Source organism: Mastacembelus armatus, chromosome 19 (genome assembly GCF_900324485.2).
Source record: "Mastacembelus armatus chromosome 19, fMasArm1.2, whole genome shotgun sequence".
NCBI classification, from domain to species: domain Eukaryota; kingdom Metazoa; phylum Chordata; class Actinopteri; order Synbranchiformes; family Mastacembelidae; genus Mastacembelus; species Mastacembelus armatus.
Genome location: NC_046651.1, coordinates 19,533,956 through 19,561,827, shown reverse-complemented (window position 1 = coordinate 19,561,827; position 27,872 = coordinate 19,533,956). Strand labels below are relative to the sequence as shown.

Here is a 27,872-nt window from a genome sequence, read left to right as displayed (position 1 = left end):
TATATGGGGAATCATTTTTATTTTTCATTAAAAGAGCTGTTGCATCGTTTTTTCAGCTCTTCAAGCAACAACAAAGTCCTGAAATCACAAACTAAAAAGCTAAATTTATTCAGAGAAGGAAATAAACTGTACAGTTACTCTATTTAAAAATAAAAGTCAGACTCATTGCAGTCAAAGGTCTGAGGTTTTCCTGAGAAGCTTTAAAGTTGATGGACAAGTGTCTCGATAATGACCTCACTTCCTGCAGGTTTTAGAGCGGAGCTGTCTCTTGATGATGTGGTGATCACTTTCCTTTTGGTCCACTGTCCCTGCTGACATCTGAAAGCAAACACCACAAACCCTTCTCTTTAAAAGCATCCTGTTAAAATGTCCTAAATCTTCACCTTAAAACACACACGTTCTAAAAACGTGCCTGCACAAGCCGACACACCAACAAACACACAGAACGTCTTCACAGACACAAACACTCCCTGCGTCTCACCATGAGTGGGGAGTCGAGCAGCGGAGAGCAGGCGTCCATCTTATAAAGCCTTCTCCGTCCTCGTCTGGGTTTGGTTGTTGTGGTAACCGCCTCCTTCTCCACCGGTTGCCCACTGACCAGACCAATGATGGTTTTGGCTGCAGAGAGAGGAGAGGCTCATGAACTCTGATCGATTTGAGCTTCACCGAAACAACAAACCAACCTCAGGCTGAGATTTAAAGACTTCAATCCCACAGATGTGCTGCTGTGCTCACGGCGCCCTCTGCTGCTGGCTACCGATCACTGAAGTAAACAAGTCACCTGGGCTGCAAACCAGTTCTCCTTCCTACATCTTCTACTAGAAAGTATTGTCAGCTCTTCTGCTGAGCAGGACGACAACACACACACTGACCTTTGCTGCTGAGCATGGAGGGCGAGCTTTGGATCAACTCCCCAATCTTCTGAAGGGCCCCATCTTTCTTTTCCTATACCACAGAAGAAGAACAGTGACATACACATTTACCCACTGGGTTTCCAGCCTCTGTTCACCTGCGTGTCGTCTTTCACACTCACCTGCTTCTTTCCCCTCGCGTTATTCCTCTTGTTCTCACTGAAGACCAAGTCCTGAAACACACATACACATTATTCCTGACTGGGCTCTACCCAGAACCGGAGGCCAGGTCTGAAGCCCCTCAGGGCCCTTGGAAGGTGTGAGTGTCCTCAGAGCAACAGTATTAAAACTCAGCTTTACGACTGTGCACATGAAACCACTAAATGGAAAAGCTGATGATTCAGAAGTTTGCAGGGATAAAACCTGTGAAATGTTCCTTTAATGGTGACTCGTCACACACCTCCACCGCACAGCTCTTCCTCTTCCTCCCACTGACTTTGGGGGTTTTCTTCCTGTCAGCCATGTTGGACCTCAGAGGAGAACCACGCACCTCCTCTTCTGGATGGGCACGCACTCTACACCTCTGCACAAACAGAGGACAAAGAGGTCAGAGGTGCAAACTGCGTTCATTTTAAACTACTCATCAGGATAAAGACGGGCCTCCCGTCGTTGGTGAGAGCCGGTGCAACGACCAAACATCTGAAACTCGTTCAACACATTTGATCAGTTCTAAAGTTTATTTGGGGAGACACTTTAAAGACGCCCAGAGCCAAAGAATAAAGCTCAAACATAATTAATCAGTGAAAGGTCTGCAGACTGACCTGACTGTTGTTCTCCTTCAGTCTCTCCACTTCTGTCCTCACAGCCTCATACTCTCTGCTCCTCAATCGCTGCTCCTCCTCCTGTGGCCCCCCCCTCCTCTCCTGGAATTTCTGAAGTTCTTCCTTCAGCTCCTCCACCAGCAACGGCGTCCTCTCCTCCACCCTGTTTTCCTTCCCCTCCTCCTCCCTGCTCTGCAACTCCTCCAGCTCTGAGAGGAAACAAGAGCCCAGATTCATCTCGTTGACCAATCAGATCATCTGATTAAAACGTCGTCTTCTGTTGCACCTGACGAGGTTACCTTGTTTCAGCGCCTCCAACTGTCTGCGACTTTCTTCAAGAAGTTTCTCCTTCTCCGTCAACATTTGGTGGAGATCTGACACAGACACACAGATTATTCCACAGCACAGCAATTCATGAACCAACTCCCTCAGCACTGTTCTCCCTGCTCCCAGGATGCTTTGCTTCTGTAGTTTTACTTGATAAAGACAAGCAGATGAGAGAAAGAACTACAGCATGGAAGGGACAGAGCACAGGACCACTTTGTCTGCTCAACATTTTCCCAAGAAGCACGACTGAAGTTAATGAGACTTTAGAGAAGAAACTCACAACAATCAGCTTTAACCGCAACACGTTAACAGCTTACGAGTCGTCAACGTCGATTCAAAATTCACTTCCTGCTTCAGGTGCGTTCAGACAGAAATCTTATCTCACTGCAGCTCAGGTGATTGATACCAATTTCTTTCCTCCTCTCACCTTGTTTCGCTCTCTCCTCGTTCCTCCGCCGCTCCTCCTCTGATCGCTCCAGCCCCTCCAGTCGTCCTCGCAGTGCTGCGCCCTCTGACTCAAGCTCCGCCCTCAGGCTCCTCAGCTGATGGGAGAATTCTGCTTTCTGATTGGCTAGCTCCTCTGTGAGCGCAACACACCTTTTCTCACTGCAGGATGGAGGGCAGAGGAGGAGAACAAGGAGACAACAGAGACATTAAAGAGAAGTCGAGAATAATCTGATCGATAACAGTATTGATAAGTGATCAGCCTCCTGCTGTGTACCTGTGTGTCAGACTTTCCTCCAGGCGTCTCTTTTCTCTCTGCAGATCCTCGATCTGTTGCGATTTCTCAGCTGATCGCTGCAGCGCTGCAAGACTCTCCTCCTTCAGCTGCAGCATGGCAGCATGGAAAACACTGCTGCTGCACACCTCCTGCTCCTGAATCAATCAATCAATCAATCAACACAGCTGCTGTAACAGCAATCAGTCGGATCAGTCAGCCAATAAAAGCAAAGAACCTTGACTTCCTGTCGCAGACGGTCCACTTCTTGTGTCAGACTGTCAATGGTCTTGCTTTTCTCCTCTGATTGGCTCTGCAGGTCCTGGAGGTGGGTCTTTGCAGTGCTGAGCTGCTCTGATAGGCTGTCGGATGTCTCCGTCTGTTCTTTGAGCTGCTTCTGCAGACTGGTTACCTGGAAATGTCATGGAACAGAAAAAGTTCAGTTTAATTTAATGAATATCACCGTTCAGTTTTTTTATTGATTATAAAGTATATATGGAGCAGCACCTCTGTCTGCAGCTGGAAGATGCCATTAACTAGTGCTTTGTTCTCCTTCACCAGCCGGGATGTTTCCCTCTGCTCCGCCTCCAGGGACAAAAACACAGAGTCACAGTTTCGACACTGGTCCAGGTCTACGGTGGGTGGGGGTTCAGAGAGAGAGGAGGGGGAAGAGAGGAGATGGGGAGTCACAGATAAGAAAAACCAAAACGATGTAATGTGATCACTGTGTGTCCACATACTTTTGACCATGAAGGTTCAGCTCCTACCTGTCAACTTCTGCACCTCCTCCTCCTTCCTCCTCAGCTCCTTCTTCAGCTCATCCACCTCCTCCTCCCTCCTCCTCAGCTCCTTCTTCAGCTCATCCACCTCCTCCTCCCTTCTCCTCAGCTCCTCCTCAAGTCTTGTCCTCTCCTGCTCCAACTCCTCCTCCCTCGCCCTCCTCTTCTCTTCCCTCACTTTCAGCTGAAGGAGCGTCTCCTGTTTCTTGTCATTTTCCTCATGGAGCCTGCAGATCTCCTCCTCCAGAACCACTGAGAAGAAGGAAGGTTAAAAACTGGAAAAGAGGCTTCACAATATAAACCTCCATCCTTTCATCTCCTCCTCTCACCTCTCTTCCTTGCTGGTCCTTCTCCCTCCTCCTGGTCCTCCAGAGCTTTGTGCTGGCGTTTCCTGCCCTCCTCCTCTCCTCCTGGCCTCCTCAGACAACGGCAGGTCTGCTGAAGCTCCAGCAGCTCCGACCTGTTCGGCTCCACCAGAGCTCTCTGAGGGAGACGGGGAGGAGCAGCAGAAGAATGGTTTTTAAAAAAAAAAAAAAAAACTGATGGAGGATTTGAAAAAGAAGAAGATTCTTTTGTCCAGTTTCTGTCTCCAAACATCTTCCAGTCCAAAAACACAAAGATCACTGATTCCTCTACACAGGTTCAGGAAAAACAGCACATGTTCAAAATAAACAGCTGATTAGTGGACTAATTAAGTGTTTACGTCTCTGGTGGCGGCGTCCACGGCTGCCTGGAGCTTGTCGTTGATGTCATCTTTCTGCTGGCACATCTCCGTCAGCTCTGACAGCTTGTGTTGCTGCTGCACCAGCCTCTGAGGAAACATCCCACATTTATACCACAGAACCTTTTATCGTACTTTTCACAGCAGGAACATTTAATACATGCATGAAGGATTAACTTCAGATCCTCTAAAATGAGGACGACTGCAACGCAGCAGACACCAAAGAAGAAGACGGTGGCTATGTATCAGTTCTTGTGAACGGCACAAAAAGGATCGACTTCTGGGTTCAGGATCAGCCAGTTGACAGTACCTCTTCAGCTTTCTGGAGTTGGTCATGTAACTGCTGCTTCTCCAATCGCAGGGCTTCCAGTTCTGCAGCCAGAGTAACACAGAGAGGGGTCAAAGGTCAGCATTACATCAATGGAGACACAGCATTGTGTGTGTGTGTGTGTGTGTGTGTGTGTGTGCGCGCGCGTGCGCGCGGTGTGTGTGTGTGTGTGTGTGTGTGTTACGATACCTTCGGTGTGCGCGTGTTCGGTCAGGCAGCGGTGGACATTCTGGGCGTCCTCCCTGATCTTCTCCAGGTCTTCAGTCATGGAGCTGATGATGTCGTCCAGCAGGACCGCCTCCTCCTGACAACCAATCAGCAGTCAGTAACAAGTCAGAGTGACGACTGTGATGCTGTTAGACTCAGATCAGTGTCACCACCTTGCTGTTGCCTGTGTTGGCAGCAGGCAGGTCCACCGTCTTGCTGACGAGATTCTTCAGTATCTCTAATCTTCTGTCAGCTCGCTCCTCCAGGATCTCCCTCTCTCTCTCCAGACGATCACTGACACACACACAATGAACAGCCGTCAGTTTACACCCTGGCAGCTGTTAGCTCGGTAACATATTATTACCATGGCTGTAGTTGCTTTTAGTATTGATTAATCTGCCATGATCATTACAGTCTCTGAAGCGACTATTTCAGTTTTTTTCTTAAAACATATGGATTAAAAAAAAAAGCTGCTAAATTAATTTGTCAGTTGACAAATCAATCACCTCATCTTCTAAACCCTAATTAACACATAGACACAGAGGTTTTTAAAATAAGAGAGAGACCCTGCATAAGACATAAGACATTCATCTGGGTGCAGCTCAATATATAAAGAACAGTGCGTGGTCAGGTCAGGACATTTAAAGCAAAAGCACGTCTGTCGTGGTGCAGCCGTTTCATGAGCTGAGTCAAACAATCCATAAAACGCTCAGTGAATGTACTGGGTTGCTGTTACCTGTAGTCCTTCTCCATTTTGTTGAAAAGCGCCATGAACTCAGTGCTGACTTCTTCTCTGATCTTTGCCTCAAGAACCAGACGCAGTGCAGCCTCCCTGTCCGACTGCTGACACAGACACACACAATTTATCAGTTACAACTTTGATAACTGATGACTTCCTCAGCAGAAATACTTCAAATTTACTCCGGTACAAAACACCTTCTGTTCTTCCTCCATGGTTGTCTCCTCTTCATCTTGCTCACTTTCTGCCTCCAGCACAGTCCCCTCCATGACACTTTCCTCCTCCTCTTCCTCCCACTCTTCACCGTATTCACCCTCCCACACGTCCTCCAGGGTTGTCTCCCATTTGACCAGTGAGCTCTTCCTGCCCCGCCTCAACACGTTTCTGCGGCAGTCAGCCTCGTCGATGACCATCGACAGCTCCATGGCAGACCTGTGGAGGGTGCTGTCCGAGACGGCCGGCCTAGAGTTCAACACCACCACCTGGACAGGTAAACTCTCCTCATCAGTCTGTAACTTCTGTCACACCCACTGACACCATCATCAAGTAAATATCTGGTTATATTCAGGATTTTGGACATGGATCATTCACATGTGGTTATTTTATTAGACATGAGAGAGATTTTACAAATGAATAATAAACATGTGAACTTCTCAGGAAGTTAAATTATAAATGGGAAGACTCCACAGTTAAAGATCATTTGAATGAGTTTCTGTGGTTCCGGTTAACGTGAGAGATGTGATGTGTGTGCTGACCTTCTGTGCCAGGGCGGAAAACTTAAGCACATTGAGAGTTTCGTCGAAGCAGGACGAGTTCTGGTTGATGTTAACCACCATGGAAACGCGTCCGGCACCACAGAAGAAGAACTGCAGAAAGTGGGTGAGCTTGGACTCCCTGAAGGGAACGTGGTGCTGAAACCTGCAGAGAGACAGATTTTGATTTGTAATCCTGCATGTATCAGCTTTCTGCTTTTGGGAACAGCTGCAGGGAACCAGTGGCAATGTCACCGTACTTGGCGTTTTGGTTGAGTCTCATGGCGTTAATGCACTTCCCGAGCGCCAGCAATGAGCTGTTGATGTTTCCTGCTTCCTTCAGCCTCTCCCCGGTGTTCTGAGTCCGAGAACAACGCTCCGAGCCGGCCAGGTCACACAGAGCCAGCCTGAACACACACACAGAAAACGGTCATTTGCATTCTGAGTTTAAGGTGTGTGAATAAAACGTGGCTGTCTGTCTTACTCGCTGATGCCGAGGACTCTGGGAACTCCAACGTCATCCACTCTGAGGATCCTGATGGAGAAGATGCTGTGGCTACAGACACAACACAAAAGAAGCCTCAGTACAGGGCCCCCTGACAGTTTCAGAAACACCCTGCCCCCCTCCACTGTCCTAACATCAGACTGGGGTCTGTTACTTCCTGAAACACTGATATCCACCGCCCTCCCTGATTGGTCAGCTGTGTCGCAGGGAGACAATAGATGGGCTCTCTTTTTTTCAGTCTTCACACAAACTGTGACTTTTATAAATGTCTTTAGAGACATGGCCTATCACATCTAAACCAGTCCTCCCCATGTGTCCCAGTCCTCACCTCCACCTTCAGTGTGGACTCTGAATGTCTGCAAAGATAATGCTTGCTTGAAATGTCAGCACAGCTCCACAGAATGCCCCAAAAACCCAAACCTGTCAGTTGAACTGAGTATTAGAACTGTTCCTCTAAAAGGAAAGATGAAACCAAGGTGTGTAAAAACTGCATTAACATAGTGTGTGCAGTGTGTGTGAGCAGCCGACCTCCTGCTGGAGAGCTGGTTCAGTCTGGTGGAGGAAAAACTCTGGTTCTTCCTTCCGATCTTCATCACCCTGTAGGCCTCGTCAGAGCTGTTCACAGGGACCCAGCGCAGGTCTGACACACACATACACAAACACAGTGTGGTTACATTTCAGGACAACTGATAAATCATCTTATTAAAACAAATACAGTATTAGTTATTCAGGAGAAACATTCAGACGTCTCACAGACATGCACACCGTTACCTTTGATGAAGGCGTTTCCTTTGATGTCCTGCGAAAGACGCAGCACCGTCCTCTTGTTGTGTCCACTGGGAACCTGAACATCACAGATCAATCACAAAATCAACCCAGGTGGAAAATGGATTCTGTTTATTTCAATGTTTTATATGGCACCTGTCATGCCCACTATCAAACAACACAGTTACACAATTAACACAAAACTTTGGCATATAAACATCATAGTTTATACTTTTAATATTTACTAGTGCAGCCATTAATTTTTTGCAAACATATTAAACTGTGGTTAATGGAAAGGGTGTGTTGTTTTCTAATGTGGTGAAATGGCCAAAAATGTGCAGTAACATATGGAAATTTAATCATGCAGCCCCTGTGGTCTGTTGCTAAACTTTGACCCTCTGGACTGTAACATGGACAATGCCACTGAAAGGCCTCAGCCAAAAGGTGTGTGTGTGTGTGTGTCTGTCACCTGTTCCAGCAGGTCATGGATGTTGTCATTGTAAATTTCACAAAATGAAACCCAGACTGAGAAATGGACGTTTGAGTCGACGTCCAGGCAGAGACTGTCTGTTTCAGAAACGCTGTTCACACTGCTGTCAGTGCTGAGGGATGAGCCTGAACACAGAAACACAACAGTCTCAGTCTATTCTCATGTGATAGGATGTTCTTCCATAAAAGCAGAGTCACTGACCATCGAGAAAAGTTGATCTTCCAGACAGACTTTTGTCGCTCTGCAAAGAGAAAGAGTGGAGCCGCACTGGTTGTCAGCACATCCTCACGCTGTGTAACTTATGTTTGCATTTGCATTTTCTGTCTGACCTCTTTGCACAGCCTCAGCAGGTTCTTCTTGCTGCTGCTCTCCACAGCCTGCTGGTCTGGAGTCAGTCTGGTGAAGTCTCTGCAGCGCTGAGGCTTCAGGTCGATGCGACTGTACATGCGACCCTGGATGCTGTTGAATATGACCGACAGAGACCTGGGCAGCAGACCCGAGTCGTGATCCGGACCTGAGAGAGACACTCAACTTATTCACACAGAATCAATAATTAAAATGCAGATTAATTTTTTGGCAACAATCAATCACTGTAATTCTGACCAAGGAATGTGAAAGTTTTTCCAGCGTTGGTGACTCCGTATGTGAACACCAAACAATTTCCTCCTTCCAGAACGTCTCGGACCAAACCACGAACAGAACCCTCGAACACCTTCCTCTGATTAGCCTCTGGACCAAACACCTAACAAACAACACAGCAAAATCACAACAATTATTCACAGAGAAAAGCACAATCAGCTTCTTCACCCCTCTGACACCCTTGCAAATGTAGAAGTTTTTGTATAAGAAAACCCACAGTGGGACAGGACAGACAAACAGGTCAAGTGACATTAGACCTACCTGTGTGAAGGTGAACCTCTGTGCTGTTTGAGGGAGGGACTTATCACTCTGTCGGTTTGCTTGAGAACACCTGGGAGCCTTGAGGACCACAGTGTCCGGGCCCTCGATGGTCACACAGTCCTGAAGAGGACAACACACCAGGTTTATTTTGATCAGTGTTAAAAAGCAGATGACAGCCAGTGACTCCACCAGCAGACAGAAACCTCATTAGAATTAACGTTCTCATCCAGAAATTGATGTACTAGATGGTTCCCTCACACTACAACAGTGATACAGCTTTGACGTGGGTAATAAGGCTCACATAGCGCAGCCTGTAATACGGCAGAAAGGACTCAATTAATTACGGCATTAATTATAAATGTAAAATCCTGGAACCAGTGAATTAAATAAATAAATAAATAAAAATCACAGCCCAAGAAATTAGTAAGTGTCCGTGTGTCACCTGTGACTCTCTGTTGTCACTCTCGGCTGCAGTGAATGGTCGAACCCTCAGGTAGACCTGCAGGTTTTCGGACTGAACACTGTCCTGATGATAGAAACAGAAACATTAAATCAGCATCTCAAACTCCAGCAAAATCACATTCGTCCCCTGGACCCGCTCACACACACAAAGACAGGTGGGTGTACCTGTATGGGCAGTGCAGAGAACTCATCAAACAGATCTCTCTTTATGTCGTCCACCTCCACCAGCCCAACTCTCTCTGGTTTCCCAGCTAAACAAGACTCCATCATCTCTGCTTGGAAATAACAACACTGCAAACAAGCAAATCAGACTTTTACACGTGTGTGTGTGTTGTCTAATATTATAGCCCCCTAACAAACCAATGAGTTTAAAATCCACAGGCCCAACATCATCAGCTTTTCATCTTCCAACCGCAGTGAATGAGGAAAACAACACACTTTCAGTGTTGACGTTTTAAAAAGGGATATTTACATCTCAGCCCTTTTCATTTGAAAAAGGCCTTTAGCTTAGTTAAACGTTAAGCTTTAAATGTGAAAACTATCCGGCACAACTTCTGCAGATGCAGGAATAAAACGCATCTGAGCTGTGAATATGTATTCAGACACAATCGGGTCGGTAATGTGCAGTCAGACAAAAAAAATAACAAGATAATTACAATAAATAAAAACTCTCAATTCTCATGTGTTGATAGCATTAGCCACGGCTAGCTAACCCGAGCGTTGACACACAGTTTGGTTTTAACGTTTTCTGGGAAGCTAAACTTTACAGTAAACCACAGCTGTACAACCCACATCGATATTTGTTCAAACCTTAACTAACCTCGGTTGTGTTTTATTCACCGGTGTCGGAATAAAAACGGAAAACACAGAAAGACGTTAAACCCGCGGCCTCCTGTTTAAACGCAGGACCGGGAGCCAATCAGAGAGCCGCCTCTGGAAACGTCACTGATCTCGTGACGCATTGGGATGAAATCTCGTGAGATTATGCGGCTTTACTGAAAAGAAAATATGTTTACAATTAGTAATTAGTGTTTAATTTTAGGTATTACAAAACTCACAGATATACAAGTTTTAAAATGTAATGATTTACTGTTTGCCATTTATTTATTCATTTGTTTGTTTTGTATATTTAAAGTCACAGCTTCACAAAAAATAAACACGGTCCGGTGACATTGACATCATCAACGGGCGACAGCGGTGCTATGTCCGAGGAAGGAGGATTTGAAGCGGATTTGCGGATTAAAGCCTCAGACAGAGTCGCTACCTGCGGCCTTCATGCTGTCTGAGTAAAACCCTCACATTCCTGGTGAAGAGACGTCACTCTGCTTCGAAATAAACGCAATAAAAAGCAGAAGACGTCAGGACTAACAACACGCAACAACGCGGTTGCCTTGACAACGGTGAGAGAGAAAGCGGAAGGAGGGTTAGTTAGTAATCGATAAAACTTATTGATCAGCCGCATTAATAAAGGATAAATATCCGCCTGGTGTTTGTAGGCACAGCGGGTCCGGGTTAATTAACACTTTTGTCCTGAAATGAACGTTTCATGACGCAAACTGAGCCTTTAACTGACCAGCTACACAAAACTCAAATCCTCTTCTCAGAAATGAACGTTTTTGCTTTAAAACGTACTGACATGACATTACTACAGTGGTTTACAGCTCCTTTAACCTAATGGATGTCAGAGTCAGATACACAAGAGTGTAAAGATTAATTTACAAAACTTAACTTTTCTATTCTAACGTTCCAGTCTGTTCCAGTCAGGCCTCACCTGTCCAGGTGTTCCTGTCCCAGCGTTAACCAAGGTTGGCCTTTCATCCATCTGCTCTGCACATCATGTCTGAGTCAGGCAGCGACGGAGGGAAATGGCTGGACGCCCACTACGACCCGGTGGCGGGTCTGTTCGCCTTCTCGTCCTGCGTGGACTTGGCCGACCTGAGCGGGGACGGGGAGAGCCGGCTAGTGGTGGGGGACCTGGGTGCCGGCTCGTCTGGAATGAAGCTGAAGGTGTATCGGGGTACGGCGCTAATGAGCGAGAGCGCCCTGCTGGACCTGCCCACTGGTGTCGTTGCGTTCTTCATGGACTTGCATGAGCCGCGCATCCCCGCCGTGGCCGTGGCCTCCGGACCCTGCATCTACGTCTACAAAAACCTGAGGCCGTACTTCAAGTTCACCCTGCCCAGTCTGGAGGTCAACACACTGGAGCAGGTCTGTTTCTGTCAGGACTCGTATGAATACTCACACTGGATCGAGACCTCATTGGCTTCAGGAAAGGTTCAGTCAGATCAAGAAATGATTTAGAGCAAACAGATCTCGGGTTTACATTACAATGAAATGTGAAATAATACTAAGCTCACAAAAAACCCAAACTGTTGTATCAGGAAGCACACAGGCAACAGGAAAGCACCTCCACCAAGGTTGTTGTGCTGTTTAGAGACAACAGCTCTAGGAGAAGCCAAGTTTAAAATCTTTTCAGTATTTTAATGTTTTTATTATTAACGTCTTATTGACACTGCACCAGTTGTGACGTGTTGCTGTGCTCGGATTGGTCAGGACGTGTGGCAGCAGGTGACAGAGGGCCAGATCGACCCCCTGACCCTGAAGGAGATGTTGGAGGGCATCAGGAAGAAGGCCGACGTGCCGCTGTCTGTGCGCTCCCTCAGGTTCCTCTCTCTGGAGCCCGACGACATGGACGAGTTTGTCCAGCTGCACAAACAGCAGCCGATCAGACGGCAGGTAGCCTCCAGTTCATAGGATTCATTTTTATGGGCGTCACCACGTGTTTATGTAGTTACTGCTCGACTTCATTAGCAGCAACAAGCAGCTGCTTCTGGCTATAGCTGCAGTTACGATTGTATTTTTAGTATTTTATCATATTGTCAGAAATAAAACCATTATTCCATAAGTCTCCTGCAGCACGGTGGTAACTTTTGGAAACAGTACCACGCACCTTTACCTCACACACACCGGTCTACCGTCTGTTCCTTCAGACCGTCATCACCTGCATCGGGACTCTGAAGAAGAGCACAGCCGACGAGGACGGTGTCAGCTGCCTGGTGATTGGCACAGAGAGCCGCGACGTCTACGTCCTCGACCCCGAAGCTTTCATCATCCTCTCAAAGGTAAACTCTCATCACGCACTGCTCTTTGTTCACAGGGTCAGCAACAGATTTCACTCATCAGTTTCTTTTCTCCAGTTAATTCTGTTGGAAATAGAAACCATTGACTCTGCTGTTCTGCAGAAATGAACATTATACTGAATTTACTGTGAGCTGTTGTTGTGACCTACAGGGGAAAAAATGACAGTATAATGAAGTAGTCTTAGTGTTACACCAGATTTCTTAAAAACAACAATTATTATTAATATTTTATACCAGGATACACAAGCCAATGTAACATACATGTCTGATGTCAAATGAATGTCACTGTTATCTATGTAATCAGTTGTCATGGAGCGGATTAAAGCCTGCAGTCTTGCTCAGGTGCCAACAGTTACCTGAGAACAGGAGGTCAGGTGATAACAAACTGTCCTCGTCACAGCAGAGTGAACAACGTGCACTGAGGAAAACATGGTTGGAAGTTTCAGTAGAAGTTCACCTGTTACGAACAATAAAAATAAGGAAACGTGTCTGTGGGATTCTTGCAGATGTCGCTGCCGGCCGCTCCCACCATGATGGACGTGACGGGTCAATTCGATGTGGAGTTTCGCATCACGGTGGCATGTCGCAACGGAAACATCTACATTCTGCGCAGGTGAGATTCACACCCGATGGGATGTTCTGCACCTGTCAGAGCTAGTGGAGGTTTTCAGACTCATATACAACTGTATTATGTTGGATCCCAAACACCTGATTATAAAAAAATGTTGAAACAAGTGGAAGCCTGAGATGTTACCTTGATTTGAGACCTGATAGATGTTTGGTCCCTGCTGTTCAGGGAATCTGACAAACCAAAGTACTGCATCGAGCTGTCCTCTCACCCAGTGGGTCTGGTCCGAGTCGGGAAGAACGTGGTGGTCGGCTGCAGTGACGAGAGCCTGCAGGGTTTCACACAGAAGGTAAAGTCTGTTTCTCAGGTAATGGTGGACTGCAGGTGTAAGAGCTTCCTGAGCTCAGCTGGGACGCACCAGGCCCAGAAACCCAATCAGAAATAAGGTCCTGTTAATTTAAACAATTCACTGATCATCAAACTAGTTTCCAGTTGGTAGCGATTACAGCTTTAGATGAAATCTATAAAGGACAAGATCTGTATAAGAAGAAACTTGGATCATCTCTCGCTCTTTCACTACTTCTTGTAGAACAGAGCCTCAGTGGTTCACATTGAACACTTATTTATCTTCAGTATATTATATCACGTGTATCATGTACTGTAGTAAACAGGAACAGATTCCACACACGGTCCATGTAACTCTTTTGTGTCTTCAGGGAAAGAAGCTGTGGAGGATCGTCCTCCCTGCTCCCATCATCACCATGGCTGCCATGGATCTGCCCACCAGGGGCTTCCAGGCAGTTCTGGTGGGCCTGGCTAACTGTGAGGTCCAGTTGTACCGGGACAAGAACCTGCTTAGCACCATTAAGACCCCCGATGTGGTCACCAGCATTTGCTTTGGTCGGTATGGGCGTGAGGACGGGACCCTTATCATGACCACTAAGGGAGGAGGCCTGATGGTGAAGATCCTGAAGAGGACAGCCATGTTCAGTGATAGGGACAGTGCACCTGGGCCGCCACTGGCCCAGAGTGTCCGCCTCAATATCCCCAAGAAGACAAAGCTGTACGTGGACCAGACCCTAAGGGAGCGGGAGAATGGCCTGGCCATGCACCACGCCTTCCAGATGGACCTGAGCCGCCTGAGACTGGCCGCCGCCAAAGCCTACGTCAAAGCCCTGGAGTCCAGCTTGACACCGATGTCCTCCAGCCTCACTGAACCACTAAAGATGAACGCCGTAGTCCAGGGTCTGGGACCGTCCTTCAAACTGACCCTGAATGTCCAGAACACGGCGGCCTGTCGGCCCATCATGAACCTGGCCATCAGCTTCCTGTACGATGAGAGCCTGTACAGAATGAGGAACTCGTACATGAGGATCCCCCTACTGGTGCCTGGACTCATCTACCCCATTGAGACCTTCGTGGAGTGTACCAGCGACAAGGGCATCTCTGACATCATCAAGGTGTTTGTCCTGCATGAAGGGAAGAGCTCCCCACTGCTGACTGCCCACATTAACATGCCCGTCAGTGAGGGACTGACGCTCAACTGACAGTCCCTCACTTTAACTTTATTCATGAGAACATCACAGGACTGAACCGACACCACGGGACTGAACCGACAACCCCACAAACTTTGTCAGTAGAAAGTTGGTCTGGATGTAAAAAAGACCAGAACTTAGAGACACTAGTGAGTCCTTTTTTTTTTTTTTTTGTCCACCTGGACCAAGGCGTCAGACAAAGCTGTCAATAAAACATGTGAATATTAAAATAAAATGTAATAATAAATGTAGAGTAAATGTTTGCTGATTGCAGTTTATTAAATTTTATTTATAAAATCCTAAGATTAATGAGCTGATCACTTATCAATAGTATCTTAAAATACATCTGAACTGACATCAATGGATTTATTGTATTATAGTGGTGATTGTTCCCAAAACCTGCAGAAGGATGTGTAATGTTGTCATTGTGTGTGTGTGTGTGTGCGTGCGTGTGTGCGTGTGTGTGCGCACGCTGACCATTTTCCAGAAAGTTTCTGTTTCCAGGAAATCTGTAAAAAAGAAGCTCAATTTGAACCCAAACAAACATCAGTTGTTTGTTATTGGAAACTTTATTCTTCAAATAAAAAGAATGTTATTTCATTTTCATGCTTCCTGTTTAGCTCATATGTGGCTGACTAAAGACACTAAATATATTAACACTAACTAATTAAAAATTTAAATGAACGCCTTTTTCCTGTCATCAGTACCAAATCAGTAGTTTGCAAAAACGACCTGAACGATGCAGCTGCAGAAATGTGACAAAAACAACAAACATAAATACTATGAGCGTAACACACTTTGCATTAATAACAGCACTGATGTCAATCAATCACTGAAGTTCAGGCAAACTCTGCACTGGAAACCATGGCAACACCTGGACGTTGGACAGCTGGGGACAGGGACACTACGGAGCCGGAGAGCAACAAGATGATAATTACACAATAAGACCACAATACACAGCCAAAACACACAAACAAATCAATACATGCTACCAGATCAGTACATGTTACCAAACCAGGACACAAGGTTTAAACTTTTAACATGAAACACTTGTTTCACACTGTGAGTTGCTCCAGAGACAAAAACTTTTATTTCTGCTCAGACCAGGTTGTTTGGCTGTTGAAATGCAAAGAACTGGGACAAAACCAGTCACTGGCTCAGAAACCGCCCTAGAGAGACACCAGAGTCCAAGAACAAATGTCAGTGCAAAGTCCAGGTTATTGTGAAAGAATAAAAACTCCTGATAAAAAAAAGTTTGTTTATTCTCAGTCTGATGATCTCAAATCCTGTTTTTCATAGACAAAGACGTCCTGAGGCCTTGTCATTGCTGGGACGTCCCACTGTGGTGAAATGTGCTGTGCACCTCTATAAAACCTGAGTGAATCCTCAATGATGTGTCAGCGTCAAGAAGAGAAGTACTTCACCTGGGTCAGACTCCAAGTTCCAAAGATGAGACTCTTCATCGTCGTTTTCGTGGGTGAGAGCCTGAAACACGTCTGATCGTGTTAATAGTTATGAACTTTTTAAATGTCTGGCAGTTCTCTCTGAACACAGTTGATGGAAGTGCAGGGAGAAATCCTGGGACTGGCTGCTGGAACCATGAGGTGTTTCTGTGCAGTGAAAGTCAGAAAAATGATGCTCAGGTCGAAGGCTGTTGTTTATTCACTGACTCTGGGTGTTTCCAATGGGGAACTACAACATGTTCTCACTCACAGCAGGGTTTTAGTGAAGGTTGTTGGTGACATTTCCAGCTAATAAAGAGTGTGTGTGTGTGTGTGTGTGTGCGTGTGCGTGCGTGCGTGCGTGTGTGTGTGTGTCTGCAGCTGTAATATGTGTGTGTGATGGCGTGAAGTTTGGCCAACTCTGCAGTGGAAACCCTGACAACACTCGGAGGACGTCGGACAGTTGGGGACAGGGACACTACGGAGCTGGACGGTAACTCAACGACACACGATAAAGAACAAAACCACAACACTGCACAATTTACTTACAGGTTCCAATCCAAAGTCCTTTTTCTCATCTTTAAAGCTCTTCATGTTCTGAGTCTTTGAGTTGAGAAGAAGAGACTGTTGCACCAGGTTCTGGATGAGGAGGCAGCTCAAAGTGTCTTAGGGTTTAAACCCAAAGTGGCCTGAGTGCTGCCACTGGTTCCTGTTCTCAGCTAAAGCTGAGTCCAAACCCTCAAGCAAAGCGCTAAACCCAGCAGCCTGACTCAGCTGGCTAACCAGATAATAAATATTCCCTCTTCCTCTGTCTCATGTCACTATAAACCAAATATATTCAGGGTTTGGGCTGTTGCTCACGTTGGATTCTTACATGTTAAAGACTCAAATGAGCTCACAGGAACATTAAAACACACAAACAGTGTCTGTGGAGCAGCTGTTAACAGCTGGATTTCTTCTGTTTCAGAGGGCAAAGGAAACATGAAGGTGTGGACGTCGTGTGTAGAGACGGATCTGTTGTCTACGCCCCGTTTGACGTGACTCTCCACGGAAAGGTCCTCGTCTACAACGACCCCAACAAAGCAGCCATCGACAGCGGCATCGAACTGAGAGGAGAAGGTGGGTCCCACACACACGTACAAACCTGATCCATTGACTGACTGATTGATTTGCTGATGATGTGGTGTCCTGTGTCCTGCAGGTCTGTGCTTTAAGCTCTTCTACGTGAGACCGGACCAAACCTCTGGGTCAGTGAAGAAGGGAAAGAGGATCGGCGTCATGCTGCCCATGCAGAGCGTTTACCCAGGAATCACTTCACACATCCACGTCCAGATGTGCGACAAGAAGATCGACCCCAGCCCGTACTTGTGATCTCCTCAGTGCAGACGTCCACATTTTCTGCTGTTCCTGAATCTCTGCTTTAATAAACTAAGAACATCTGAAAATGAGTTTTCTTGTTTCCTAAATCATCAAGAACGTTGTGGGTCACATGTACTGTATAAATATATCCTGTATGAAAATCCAGCAGGTTTAGGTTTAGGGGGCAGCGTTAATGTGAATCTTCTTCCAACATCCAGAAAAAGTTGGATTTATCGTGGTTGTAACCCTCTATCACTGTCTGCAGCCATGTTCTATGAAATAAATTAAAGTTCAGGAAAGTGAAGGGACAGGACAGGTCACCCTGAGATGCTGCTTGCTCACCATCATAGTCCCAAACAACTGTGGGCTGCTGCTGTGCCAAAGTCCGTTGACAGGTGAGTTACTTTTGAGCCAATAGGATCGCAGGGTGGTCTGTGGATGCTGACGTCAGTCCTTGGTCCACTCTGATCTAAGTCAACAATGATTGGATGAACGGTGGCGACTGAACCCTCAGAGCAAATCCAGTAACTGATACTCTGTTGATGTTGGAAACTTCGTCTTGGCCTGATCTGATGGGCAGTGGAGCTCTGTGCTGTTTGTGCTAATCCGACAAATGGAAGTGGAACAGAATCCAGACCCTCAGCTGGAACAATGTGACTAAGAACATTAGAACCATGAGAACAGATGGTCTGTTGTAATGTCAGCTGCAGATTTGACTGCTGTTTGCAGTGAACCCCTGGATGCACAGACAACTGACACTAGATCACTGTGACACTGAAGAAACCTCAAAAACAGCAGGATTCTGGATGAAGTTCTGCAGCCTCTGTTGGCTCTGGTTCTATGAAGGTTCATTTCAGAGAACATGGCTGCAGACAATTTCAATCGACACCAAGTGAGTCTGGCAAACAGCTCAAGTGGTTTTTCACACCATATTTCGACTGGCAGTTCCCATGAAGCTGAGTCAGCTGTACCATCACTGTTCCAGTCTGACTGCCCTTTAACAGCAGGTGTCAAATATTGACACAGAGTCGTCTCCTCCATCAGTGTGTTCAGTTTGGTCTGTTACAGTAAAACTACAGAGCAAACAGCACAGAGCTCCACTGCCCATCAGATCAGGCCAAGACGAAGTTTCCAGCATCAACAGAGTATCAGTTACTGGATTTGCTCTGAGGGTTCAGTCGCCACCGTTCATCCAATCATTGTTGACTTAGATCAGAGTGGACCAAGGACTGACGTCAGCGCCCACAGACCACCCTGCGATCCTATTGGCTCAAAAGTAACTCACCTGTCAACAGACTTTGGCACAGCAGCAGCCCACAGTCGTTTGGGACTATGATGGTGAGCAAGCAGCATCTCAGAGTGACCTGTCCTGTCCCTTCACTTTCCTGGATCCTGAGCACATGACCTCAGCTCGTAGCACGTTACCCAGCTCCTTTAACAGTGCGATAAGACACACTGCATGCTCCGGATCAGTAGGATTTGAACAAATCCAGGGGCCAGACCTGAGACCATGCAGTCTCTCTCAGGATGACCCATGAGAAACCTGATTAAGCAACAAATCCTTAACCACTGTATTGATGGTGGTTTCAGCAGGGCGACTAGGTCTGGAGGCAGATTGAAAGGGTTCATAAACATTATTACTGAAATCAGCTGCTGCAACACAGCTTCTTCCCCCATTTTAGGACAAAAGAGAAGGTTAGAGAGACTCTGGAGCTTCTTCAGTCACTGTTTAAGAACCACAGCTTTAAAACTGGAAACCTGTTACAGGTGATCAGGTAATAAGACTCAGAGCTGTGGGTCCCAAGACAGGCCAGAGCTCTTTAGAAGGTTTAGCTGGAAAAGGGCTGAGACTGTAGGCTAACACTAGACCTGTCTTTTGTTCAAGTCTCAACGTTCATGAGTGTCCTGTGTCCTTTAAACAGAGGTACACTGCTGGTTCTGGTTCTGAGGAGCTGTCCCTCCTTTGCTGGGCCATCTCAGTCTCAGCATGTTAGTGGGTCTGATCTGAACCAGTATGTGGTGCCGACTCAGGCCAGATGTGAGGTGAAACCAACCTGGAGGGTGAATCGAGATCTCGAACCAGCTTCCCCCAGGTTGAAGAAACCACCTGGATGTTGACACATTTCGACTCATCAAGTCCAGCTGCCCTGACTCACCGTTAGATAACCTCACCTGGAGGATGAGCCTCTTCAGTCAACCTGTTTCACTGCTGTCGTAAATCTGTTTGTTCGCTAATCTGTGTAAGCAGGGTGTTATTTCTGTGGTTCTGGGTAAAGAACATGTAGAAAAGACATCCTGGTGAATAAAGCCAGAGAAATTATGTGTTTGTTTGAACAGGAACACAAACAGGATCTTGTTTTGAGCATCAGTCCAAGACAAAGTGCTGATCTCAAATCCTGTTTTTCATAGACAAAGATGTCCTGAGGCCTTGTCATTGCTGGGACGTCCCACTGTGGTGAAATGTGCTGTGCACCTCTATAAAACCTGAGTGAATCCTCAATGATGTGTCAGCGTCAAGAAGAGAAGTACTTCACCTGGGTCAGACTCCAAGTTCCAAAGATGAGACTCTTCATCGTCGTTTTCGTGGGTGAGAGCCTGAAACACGTCTGATCATGTTAATAGTTATGAACTTTTTAAATGTTGATATTTGGAACAGGTTTGATCAAACAGTAAAAAGTGGACAAAGATTTCAGAGCGTTGGATCTGATCTTTGTTTCTGGCAGTTCTCTCTGAACACAGTTGATGGTAGTGCAGGGAGAAATCCTGGGACTGGCTGCTGGAACCATGAGGTGTTTCTGTGCAGTGAAAGTCAGAAAAATGATGCTCAGGTCGAAGGCTGTTGTTTATTCACTGACTCTGGGTGTTTCCAATGGGGAACTACAACATGTTCTCACTCACAGTAGGGTTTTAGTGAAGGTTGTTGGTGACATTTCCAGCTAATAAAGTGTGTGTGTGTGTGTGTGTCTGCAGCTGTAATGTGTGTGTGTGATGGCCTAAAGTTCGGCCAACTCTGCAGTGGAAACCCTGACAACACTCGGAGGACGTCGGACAGTTGGGGACAGGGACACTACGGAGCTGGACGGTAACTCAACGACACACGATAAAGAACAAAACCACAACACTGCACAATTTAGTTACAGGTTCCAATCCAAAGTCCTTTTTCTCATCTTTAAAGCTCTTCATGTTCTGAGTCTTTGAGTTGAGAAGAAGAGACTGTTGCACCAGGTTCTGGATGAGGAGGCAGCTCAAAGTGTCTTAGGGTTTAAACCCAAAGTGGCCTGAGTGCTGCCACTGGTTCCTGTTCTCAGCTAAAGCTGAGTCCAAACCCTCAAGCAAAGCGCTAAACCCAGCAGCCTGACTCAGCTGGCTAACCAGGAAAACAAATAAAACTCATCAACATCAGCTGAACAACCTGTTCCTGACAGGAGATTAATGTGATAATAAATATTCCCTCTTCCTCTGTCTCATGTCACTATAAACCAAATATATTCAGGGTTTGGGCTGTTGCTCACGTTGGATTCTTACATGTTAAAGACTCAAATGAGCTCACAGGAACATTAAAACACACAAACAGTGTCTGTGGAGCAGCTGTTAACAGCTGGATTTCTTCTGTTTCAGAGGGCAAAGGAAACATGAAGGTGTGGACGTCGTGTGTAGAGACGGATCTGTTGTCTACGCCCCGTTTGACGTGACTCTCCACGGAAAGGTCCTTGTCTACAACGACCCCAACAAAGCAGCCATCGACAGCGGCATCGAACTGAGAGGAGAAGGTGGGTCCCACACACACGTACAAACCTGATCCATTGACTGACTGATTGATTTGCTGATGATGTGGTGTCCTGTGTCCTGCAGGTCTGTGCTTTAAGCTGTTCTATGTGAGACCGGACCAAACCTCTGGGTCAGTGAAGAAGGGAAAGAGGATCGGCGTCATGCTGCCCATGCAGAGCGTTTACCCAGGAATCACTTCACACATCCACGTCCAGATGTGCGACAAGAAGATCGACCCCAGCCCGTACTTGTGATCTCCTCAGTGCAGACGTCCACATTTTCTGCTGTTCCTGAATCTCTGCTTTAATAAACTAAGAACATCTGAAAATGAGTTTTCTTGTTTCCTAAATCATCAAGAACGTTGTGGGTCACATGTACTGTATAAATATATCCTGTATGAAAATCCAGCAGGTTTAGGTTTAGGGGGCAGCGTTAATGTGAATCTTCTTCCAACATCCAGAAAAAGTTGGATTTATCGTGGTTGTAACCCTCTATCACTGTCTGCAGCCATGTTCTATGAAATAAATTAAAGTTCAGGAAAGTGAAGGGACAGGACAGGTCACTCTGAGATGCTGCTAGCTCACCATCATAGTCCCAAACAACTGTGGGCTGCTGCTGTGCCAAAGTCCGTTGACAGGTGAGTTACTTTTGAGCCAATAGGATCGCAGGGTGGTCTGTGGATGCTGACGTCAGTCCTTGGTCCACTCTGATCTAAGTCAACAATGATTGGATGAACGGTGGCGACCGAACCCTCAGAGCAAATCCAGTAACTGATACTCTGTTGATGCTGGAAACTTCATCTTGGCCTGATCTGATGGGCAGTGGAGCTCTGTGCTGTTTGCTCTGTAGTTTTACTGTAACAGACCAAACTGAACACACTGATGCAGGAGACGACTCTGTGTCAATATTTGACACCTTAATTATAACAACCAATAAGGTCAAAGGTCACCCATCAACCAACCTGCTGTTAAAAGGCAGTCAGACTGGAACAGTGATGGTACAGCTGACTCAGCTTCTTGGGAACTGCCAGTCAAAATATGGTGTGAAAAACCACTCGAGCTGTTTGACAGGCCGTTCGTTATCAGACTTACTGAGTGTCGATTGAAATCGCTGGACCTGTTGGATCTTTGCATTTTTGTTGATACCTGGTGGGTGACCTTTGACCTTAGATGCTCAGGTTAACGACAAAGCACTGAGTGGTTTACATATGACTGGAAAGTTACATCAGAGTTCATGATTTCTTTCCTAAAACACCGACTCAGGTTGGATGTGTGTCTGTGAAGGAGCCTTAGTGTTTTGTCTTCGCCCCATTCTCCGCTCGCAGTGACGTCCTGGTCCTCTGTGAACCGGCTGCACCTCCTGTCATTTAAATCCAGTTCCCAGTCTCTGTTATGGTCCAGGTAGAAATGGGCTCAGTGACACGTGTGACATCTCAGTCCTGTTTGCACGGTGTTCTGTTGGCTGGATAAATGTTTAGACTGGGAGGAAGTGAGGGCTTTTATTGTGAAGAGACTGGAGGTTGATGTGGGAACGTCATGGAATAAAGCAGTCTTCAATTTTAAAGTGGGTCTCTGAGTTTTTTTGATTTGTCTGCTTTTTGTCAGCCCAGAGTAAGATTTGACTTGAACTGTTGTAATGTCAGCTGCAGATTTGACTGTGATCAGCTGCTGTTTGCAGTGAACCCCTGGATGCACAGACAACTGTCACTAGATCACTGTGACACTGAAGAAACCTCAAAAACAGCAGGATTCTGGATGAAGTTCTGCAGCCTCTGTTGGCTCTGGTTCTATGAAGGTTCATTTCAGAGAACATGGCTGCAGACAATTTCAATCGACACTCAGTGAGTCTGGCAAACAGCTCAAGTGGTTTTTCACACCATATTTCGACTGGCAGTTCCAAAGAAGCTCGGTCAGCTGTACCATCACTGTTCCAGTCTGACTGCCCTTTAACAGCAGGTGTCAAATATTGACACAGAGTCATCTCCTGCATCAGTGTGTTCAGTTTGGTCTGTTACAGTAAAACTTCAGAGCAAACAGCACAGAGCTCCACTGCCCATCAGATCAGGCCAAGACAAAGTTTCCAGCATCAACAGAGTATCAGTTACTGGATTTGCTCTGAGGGTTCGGTCGCCACCGTTCATCCAATCATTGTTGACTTAGGTCTGTGAAGATTCTCAGTCGTCCAGGTGAAGTCATCCAGAGGTTTAGTCATGGCAACTGGACCGGACAAAAAAAATAGAAGTCCAGTTACCATGACTCTAGATATTGTTGACTTAGATCAGAGTGGACCAAGGACTGACATCATCATCCACAGACCACCATCCTGTTGGCTCAAAAGTGAGATGACCCAGCAAAGGAGGAGCAGCTCCTCTAGCTCGTTAGGTGAACTATGGAAGTCCGTGCAGGTGAGGGTCATTACGATCTAATGGTGGACTCATGAAAGGGCAGCCCGGTAGATCGGACACAGGTTGTGTATGAGGCCCCCACCCTGTAACGGAGGGTCTTCCACCTGAACATGTATGGCTGGTCAGACCCCTCTCAGACCCTCTGCCCTCTTTGTCCAAAATATGTACGTCCTTGTCCTCAAGTGAGTGTCCTGTTTCCTTTAAACAGAGGTACACTGCTGGTTCGGGTTCTGAGGAGCTGTCCCTCCTGGGCCATCTCAGTCTCAGCATGTTAGTGGGTCTGGACTGAACCAGTATGTGGTGCCGACTCAGGCCAGATGTGAGGTGAAACCAACCTGGAGGGTGAATCGAGACCTTGAACCAACTTCCACCAGATTGAAGAAACCACCTGGATGGTGACACATTTCGACTCATCAAGTTAGATTAACCTCACCTGGAGGATGAGCCTCTTCAGTCAACCTGTTTCACTGCTGTCATAAATCTGTTTGTTTGGTAATTTGTGTAAGCAGGATGTTATTTCTGTGGTTCTGGGTAAAAGAACATAGAAAAAACATCCTGGTGAATATTCCAGAGAAATGAAGTATCTTTGTTTGAACAGGAACACAAACATGATCTTGTTTTGAGCATCAGTTTCTGCGTCTCAGAGCCGCCTGCACATAAAAGCAGTGAAGCTGTGAGAGTCGACACTGAGGGAGAAGCAGCAGTTTGACTGTTTCCTCTGAAGGCGAAGTCTCTTCACTTCCAGCTGCAGGTGAGTCCACACATTTTTGTCTCAGACTGAGCCGGTTTATTAGGAACCCCTGTGTCGGACCCGGTCGGTTTATAAGGAACCCCTGTGTCGGACCCGGTCGGTTTATAAGGAACCCCTGTGTCGGACCCAATCAGTTTATTAGGAACCCCTGTGTCAGACCCAGTCAGTTTATTAGGAACCGCTGTGCAGTTTGTGCTGCTGTTGGACTGGACTCTGTTACACTGTTCTATTCTTCTTCGCCCACACTGACCAAAGCTTGACAGCAACATGCTGTCTCAACAGAACCACTATAACTGGGTCCAGTTTTGCGCTGCAAATGTTTTGCAAAGACGTTTCCAGCCAAAGGAAGCTCACACTTCTGCTGTGAGACAGTGACACCAAATATCAACTGTGCGTGTTTTGCATGAATAAAACTACCTGTTTTCATGAGTTTATTATCTTTTCAGCTGGTGTTTTCTCAACACAGACTCACATCAGCAGTTTGATCCTCTGACTTCAGCAGAATTCTAACAATGAAGGTAAGTTTGTAAAGTGAATGGTGGCTCCGTGGACGGTAACGCTGCCCTGCCTGCCCCAGGAGTTACACAGTCCCTCAGTCCAGGCTTCGTACATGGCTGCTAAACTAAAACCCAAGATTGTCAAAAACGTGAAGGATTCAAACCTCAGTCCACGTCACACCATCAAACTGTCCTCTGTTCCAGCTGACAACAGCGTTCCTCCTCCTCCTGGCTCCACTGGTGACCAGCTGTCAACAGGTCGCGAAACCAGTGGACTGCCGTGAGATCCAACGGCTGGATAAGGAGTCCAACAGCGGCGTGTACACCATCTACCCTGTGGCAGACAGGTCTGCTGTCCAGGTACGCTTCATCCTGAGAGGGAGGCAGGTTGACATTTAAATGATAGCACATTTTGGGCTTTTCATGAAGGAAGAGAAACATCACCAGAGAAAAGTGTTGGCATAAAAACATAACAGGGCTGTTTGCAGCAGTTCACCTCAGTCACATTACAGTCAGCACAGTCCGCAAGAAACAGCAGTCTGTAAAACAGTCAGTCAACTCTTTCAACCCAGCTCCTAGTAGCAGTAATAGTAGCAGTAGTAGAAGTGGTAGTAGTAACAGTAACAGTAGCAGTAGTAGTAGCAGTAATCGTAGTAGTAGTAGTAGTAATAGTAGCAGCAGTAGTAGTAGTAGCAGTAAGAGTAGCGGTAGTAGTAGTACTAGTAGTAGTAGTAATAGTAGTAATAGTGGCAGTCATAGTAGCAGTAATAGTAGCAGTAGCAGTAGTAGTAGTAGCAGTAATAGTAGCAGTAGTAGTAATAGTATCAGTAATAGTCATAGTAGCAGTAATAGTAGCAGTAGCAGTAGTAGTAGTAGCAGTAATAGTAGCAGTAGTAGTAATAGTATCAGTAATAGTCATAGTAGCAGTAATAGTAGCAGTAGTAGTAGCAGTAGCAGTAGTAGTACTAGTTGGACTACACATGTATGCGGTTGTTGCTGCAGGACCAGACTGACTAATAAATGTCTGTGTGCAGGTGTACTGTGACATGGACTCACTAGGAGGAGGGTGGACGGTGAGTATTTCAGCTGAAGTTTACTCCATCAGGTCACACTTCCTGCTGGACCTTCACAGTCAAAAGCTTATTGACTGGAAACAGGCGCTGACCCCCTCCACCCTGTCCCCCCCAGGTGTTCCAGAGGAGGATGGACGGCTCAGTGAACTTCTACAGACCCTGGGACCACTACAAGTTCGGCTTTGGGAACGCAGCAGGAGAGTACTGGCTGGGTGAGGAATCACACATAAAAGATCCAACTCTGTAGCGTAAATCCAGAACAGGACTGGAAAAGTGTCTTCAGTTTGTTTTTCTTTCTGAATCTAATGTCAGAGAAAGTTTGAATGAACCAAATGTCAAACCAGTGTGTTCGTGTTCAGGTCTGGACAACATCTACTACCTGACAAACCAGAAAAACTACGAGCTGCTGGTCGACATGGAGGACTTTGATCGAAAACAAGTGTTTGCTCGGTACTCGTCGTTCTCCGTCGGTGGCGAATGTGGCGGATACCAGCTGACGGTGACTGGATTCACCAATGGGGGGGCAGGTGAGTTCAATCTGCTGGTGGTGGACCAGACCATGATGGGTCGGTACTGGGTTGTTATGACAGAATCACTGAGACATTTTAAAATCCAGAACTTTAAAGAGCAAACAACAGTTCCTCCCACTTTGTCTTCATCAGGAGCTTCTTCTCTGTAGCTCAGGGTCCCTGGAGGACTGTCTCCTGTCTGTGGTACCAACAGGTTTCAGTCCTATACATCAGGAGCTGTAACCTGATGTGAGGTCAGACTCTTACTAGGATCGGTCATAATTGCTGTGATTCTACATTTTTGTGTTTCTATAGGAGACTGCCTCACTTCTCACAGTGGATTTAAGTTCTCCACCTTCGACAAAGACCAGGACGCCTGGGAAAACAACTGTGCCAGACGCTACCTGGGCGCATTCTGGTACAACAGCTGTCACTGCACAAATCCCAACGGGGTCTATCGCTGGGGGGCCGACAGCACTCTCTATGCTGCTGGAGCTTCTTGGTCCATGTACAAGGGTGAGAACTACTCCATGAAGACCATCAGCATGAAGATCCGTCCTGCGCAGTGAATCTCCAGGACCACCACACAGCAGAATATGCTGACCTCTCTTCTCTCTTTCATGTAATCTCATGTAACCCAAAGAATCAATTAGTCTGATGATGTGTTATTGGCTGTACTGACTGCTCATACCAGTCAACATACAACATGAACATCTGTATTTCACCAGAGGTGTCCAGCTGTGGTAAAGAGAGACGGTGTATGAGCAGCTTTTAAAGTTTTAAAGTTGATTTGTAGATCAGGTTGATTTGATCCTCCTGCTGATTAAAACTGTACAAGTCTGAGCTCGGCCTCTTGTCTGATTTTAAAGGAGCATTTCTACAGAAAGAAACAACAGAAACTACACGGACCAGACCAGGACTCAGCTGATTAGACTACAAACATTTAACTGTTTCTTAAAGACACACACACACACACACACACCCTCAATCATCCACCCCAACTTCCTCCTAACATGGATGTTGGTGCTCTAAAAACACCTTCCACTGATCTCATAATTACTAGAGGTCACTAGGGGTCAGAGAGCTGCTGCAGGGTGCAATAACCTGCTGCACAGACACACGTGGAGTGTTTTTTCATCCAACTCCAAACCAGCACCGAGACTCAAACTGAGCAACAAGTTGGTGAAATGAGCGGACTGGAGAGCTGAGCTGCTCGGGGCAGCATGTTCCTGTCACCTGTTGGAACAGCTCACAACCTGCCAGAGCAGGAATAAAAAGCCTGACAGAAGTCCAGGTGGTTTGCTCAGCCGCTCTGCCAAAAACAGTGTGACGAAGCGTTTATTGCGCCTTGTTACCTGTAAGCTGTGTTTCATCTGTGATCGCTGATCAGAATCTATCATCTCTAACGTGTGGAGCGACCTTTGTATACCTGCAGCCTGTGTGAAGCATTTATCAGAGAGA

At 46.4% G+C, this 27,872-nt stretch overlaps 5 protein-coding genes across 7 annotated transcripts; 4 read left to right on the top strand and 1 right to left on the bottom strand.

The window, feature by feature from the left end:
- LOC113135058 (kinesin-like protein KIF20A) lies at nucleotides 1–10,290 on the bottom strand. The gene is made up of 32 exons (XM_026314671.1): nucleotides 10,186–10,290; nucleotides 9,531–9,656; nucleotides 9,346–9,429; nucleotides 8,904–9,023; nucleotides 8,607–8,745; nucleotides 8,333–8,517; nucleotides 8,205–8,244; nucleotides 7,983–8,128; nucleotides 7,520–7,592; nucleotides 7,277–7,388; nucleotides 6,728–6,799; nucleotides 6,504–6,650; nucleotides 6,247–6,409; nucleotides 5,689–5,973; nucleotides 5,489–5,595; nucleotides 4,926–5,046; nucleotides 4,735–4,849; nucleotides 4,528–4,589; nucleotides 4,200–4,307; nucleotides 3,826–3,979; nucleotides 3,527–3,748; nucleotides 3,225–3,349; nucleotides 2,956–3,129; nucleotides 2,721–2,875; nucleotides 2,427–2,605; nucleotides 1,972–2,046; nucleotides 1,673–1,881; nucleotides 1,312–1,434; nucleotides 1,034–1,084; nucleotides 873–945; nucleotides 482–618; nucleotides 1–318 (listed from the first exon to the last, which is right to left on the bottom strand). The coding sequence occupies exons 2-32, from the start codon at nucleotides 9,633–9,635 to the stop codon at nucleotides 235–237; spliced, it is 3,945 nt and encodes a 1,314-aa protein (XP_026170456.1). The 5' UTR covers nucleotides 9,636–9,656; nucleotides 10,186–10,290; the 3' UTR covers nucleotides 1–234.
- Nucleotides 10,291–10,568: 278 nt separating this feature from the next.
- Nucleotides 10,569–14,772, top strand: bbs1 (Bardet-Biedl syndrome 1). 3 transcript variants are annotated; one of them, XM_026315633.1, is made up of 7 exons: nucleotides 10,569–10,765; nucleotides 11,126–11,573; nucleotides 11,919–12,101; nucleotides 12,356–12,487; nucleotides 13,012–13,118; nucleotides 13,302–13,422; nucleotides 13,790–14,772. In XM_026315633.1, the coding sequence occupies exons 2-7, from the start codon at nucleotides 11,202–11,204 to the stop codon at nucleotides 14,618–14,620; spliced, it is 1,746 nt and encodes a 581-aa protein (XP_026171418.1). In that variant the 5' UTR covers nucleotides 10,569–10,765; nucleotides 11,126–11,201; the 3' UTR covers nucleotides 14,621–14,772. The 3 variants fall into 3 exon arrangements, with proteins under 3 accessions (XP_026171418.1, XP_026171414.1, XP_026171417.1); XM_026315629.1 differs by having other exon boundaries at nucleotides 11,116–11,573; XM_026315632.1 differs by having other exon boundaries at nucleotides 10,569–10,788; nucleotides 11,116–11,573.
- A 1,155-nt stretch (nucleotides 14,773–15,927) lies between these two features.
- Nucleotides 15,928–17,498, top strand: LOC113135573 (leukocyte cell-derived chemotaxin-2-like). The gene is made up of 4 exons (XM_026315709.1): nucleotides 15,928–16,085; nucleotides 16,432–16,543; nucleotides 17,018–17,169; nucleotides 17,252–17,498. The coding sequence occupies exons 1-4, from the start codon at nucleotides 15,998–16,000 to the stop codon at nucleotides 17,419–17,421; spliced, it is 522 nt and encodes a 173-aa protein (XP_026171494.1). The 5' UTR covers nucleotides 15,928–15,997; the 3' UTR covers nucleotides 17,422–17,498.
- A 2,351-nt stretch (nucleotides 17,499–19,849) lies between these two features.
- Nucleotides 19,850–21,508, top strand: LOC113135558 (leukocyte cell-derived chemotaxin-2-like). Its single transcript, XM_026315681.1, has 4 exons — nucleotides 19,850–19,996; nucleotides 20,380–20,491; nucleotides 21,028–21,179; nucleotides 21,262–21,508. Exons 1-4 carry the CDS (start codon nucleotides 19,909–19,911, stop codon nucleotides 21,429–21,431), a joined length of 522 nt encoding a protein of 173 aa, XP_026171466.1. The 5' UTR covers nucleotides 19,850–19,908; the 3' UTR covers nucleotides 21,432–21,508.
- Nucleotides 21,509–23,428: 1,920 nt separating this feature from the next.
- On the top strand, nucleotides 23,429–26,980 carry LOC113135821 (microfibril-associated glycoprotein 4-like). The gene is made up of 7 exons (XM_026316111.1): nucleotides 23,429–23,581; nucleotides 23,790–23,859; nucleotides 24,999–25,189; nucleotides 25,864–25,902; nucleotides 26,018–26,114; nucleotides 26,262–26,429; nucleotides 26,727–26,980. Exons 1-7 carry the CDS (start codon nucleotides 23,429–23,431, stop codon nucleotides 26,978–26,980), a joined length of 972 nt encoding a protein of 323 aa, XP_026171896.1.
- Nucleotides 26,981–27,872: the final 892 nt, after the last annotated feature.

Bases quoted from the DNA above. Each gene is read 5' to 3' on its own strand.
- LOC113135058 (XM_026314671.1), bottom strand. From the start codon at position 9,635: ATGATGGAGTCTTGTTTAGCTGGGAAACCAGAGAGAGTTGGGCTGGTG. The intron at 8,518-8,606 runs GTCAGAATTACA...TGTCTCTCTCAG, and splicing joins AAAAACTTTCACATTCCTTG to GTCCGGATCACGACTCGGGT. The intron at 8,129-8,204 runs GTCAGTGACTCT...TTCTGTGTTCAG, and splicing joins AAGATCAACTTTTCTCGATG to GCTCATCCCTCAGCACTGAC.
- bbs1 (XM_026315633.1), top strand. From the start codon at position 11,202: ATGTCTGAGTCAGGCAGCGACGGAGGGAAATGGCTGGACGCCCACTAC. The intron at 12,488-13,011 runs GTAAACTCTCAT...GGATTCTTGCAG, and splicing joins CTTTCATCATCCTCTCAAAG to ATGTCGCTGCCGGCCGCTCC. The intron at 13,119-13,301 runs GTGAGATTCACA...CCTGCTGTTCAG, and splicing joins AACATCTACATTCTGCGCAG to GGAATCTGACAAACCAAAGT.
- LOC113135573 (XM_026315709.1), top strand. From the start codon at position 15,998: ATGATGTGTCAGCGTCAAGAAGAGAAGTACTTCACCTGGGTCAGACTC. The intron at 16,086-16,431 runs GTGAGAGCCTGA...GTGTGTCTGCAG, and splicing joins CTTCATCGTCGTTTTCGTGG to CTGTAATATGTGTGTGTGAT. The intron at 17,170-17,251 runs GTGGGTCCCACA...TGTGTCCTGCAG, and splicing joins CATCGAACTGAGAGGAGAAG to GTCTGTGCTTTAAGCTCTTC.
- LOC113135558 (XM_026315681.1), top strand. From the start codon at position 19,909: ATGATGTGTCAGCGTCAAGAAGAGAAGTACTTCACCTGGGTCAGACTC. The intron at 20,492-21,027 runs GTAACTCAACGA...CTTCTGTTTCAG, and splicing joins GGACACTACGGAGCTGGACG to AGGGCAAAGGAAACATGAAG. The intron at 21,180-21,261 runs GTGGGTCCCACA...TGTGTCCTGCAG, and splicing joins CATCGAACTGAGAGGAGAAG to GTCTGTGCTTTAAGCTGTTC.
- LOC113135821 (XM_026316111.1), top strand. From the start codon at position 23,429: ATGACTCTAGATATTGTTGACTTAGATCAGAGTGGACCAAGGACTGAC. The intron at 23,860-24,998 runs GTCTGGACTGAA...TTCAAACCTCAG, and splicing joins CAGTCTCAGCATGTTAGTGG to TCCACGTCACACCATCAAAC. The intron at 26,430-26,726 runs GTGAGTTCAATC...GTGTTTCTATAG, and splicing joins ATTCACCAATGGGGGGGCAG to GAGACTGCCTCACTTCTCAC.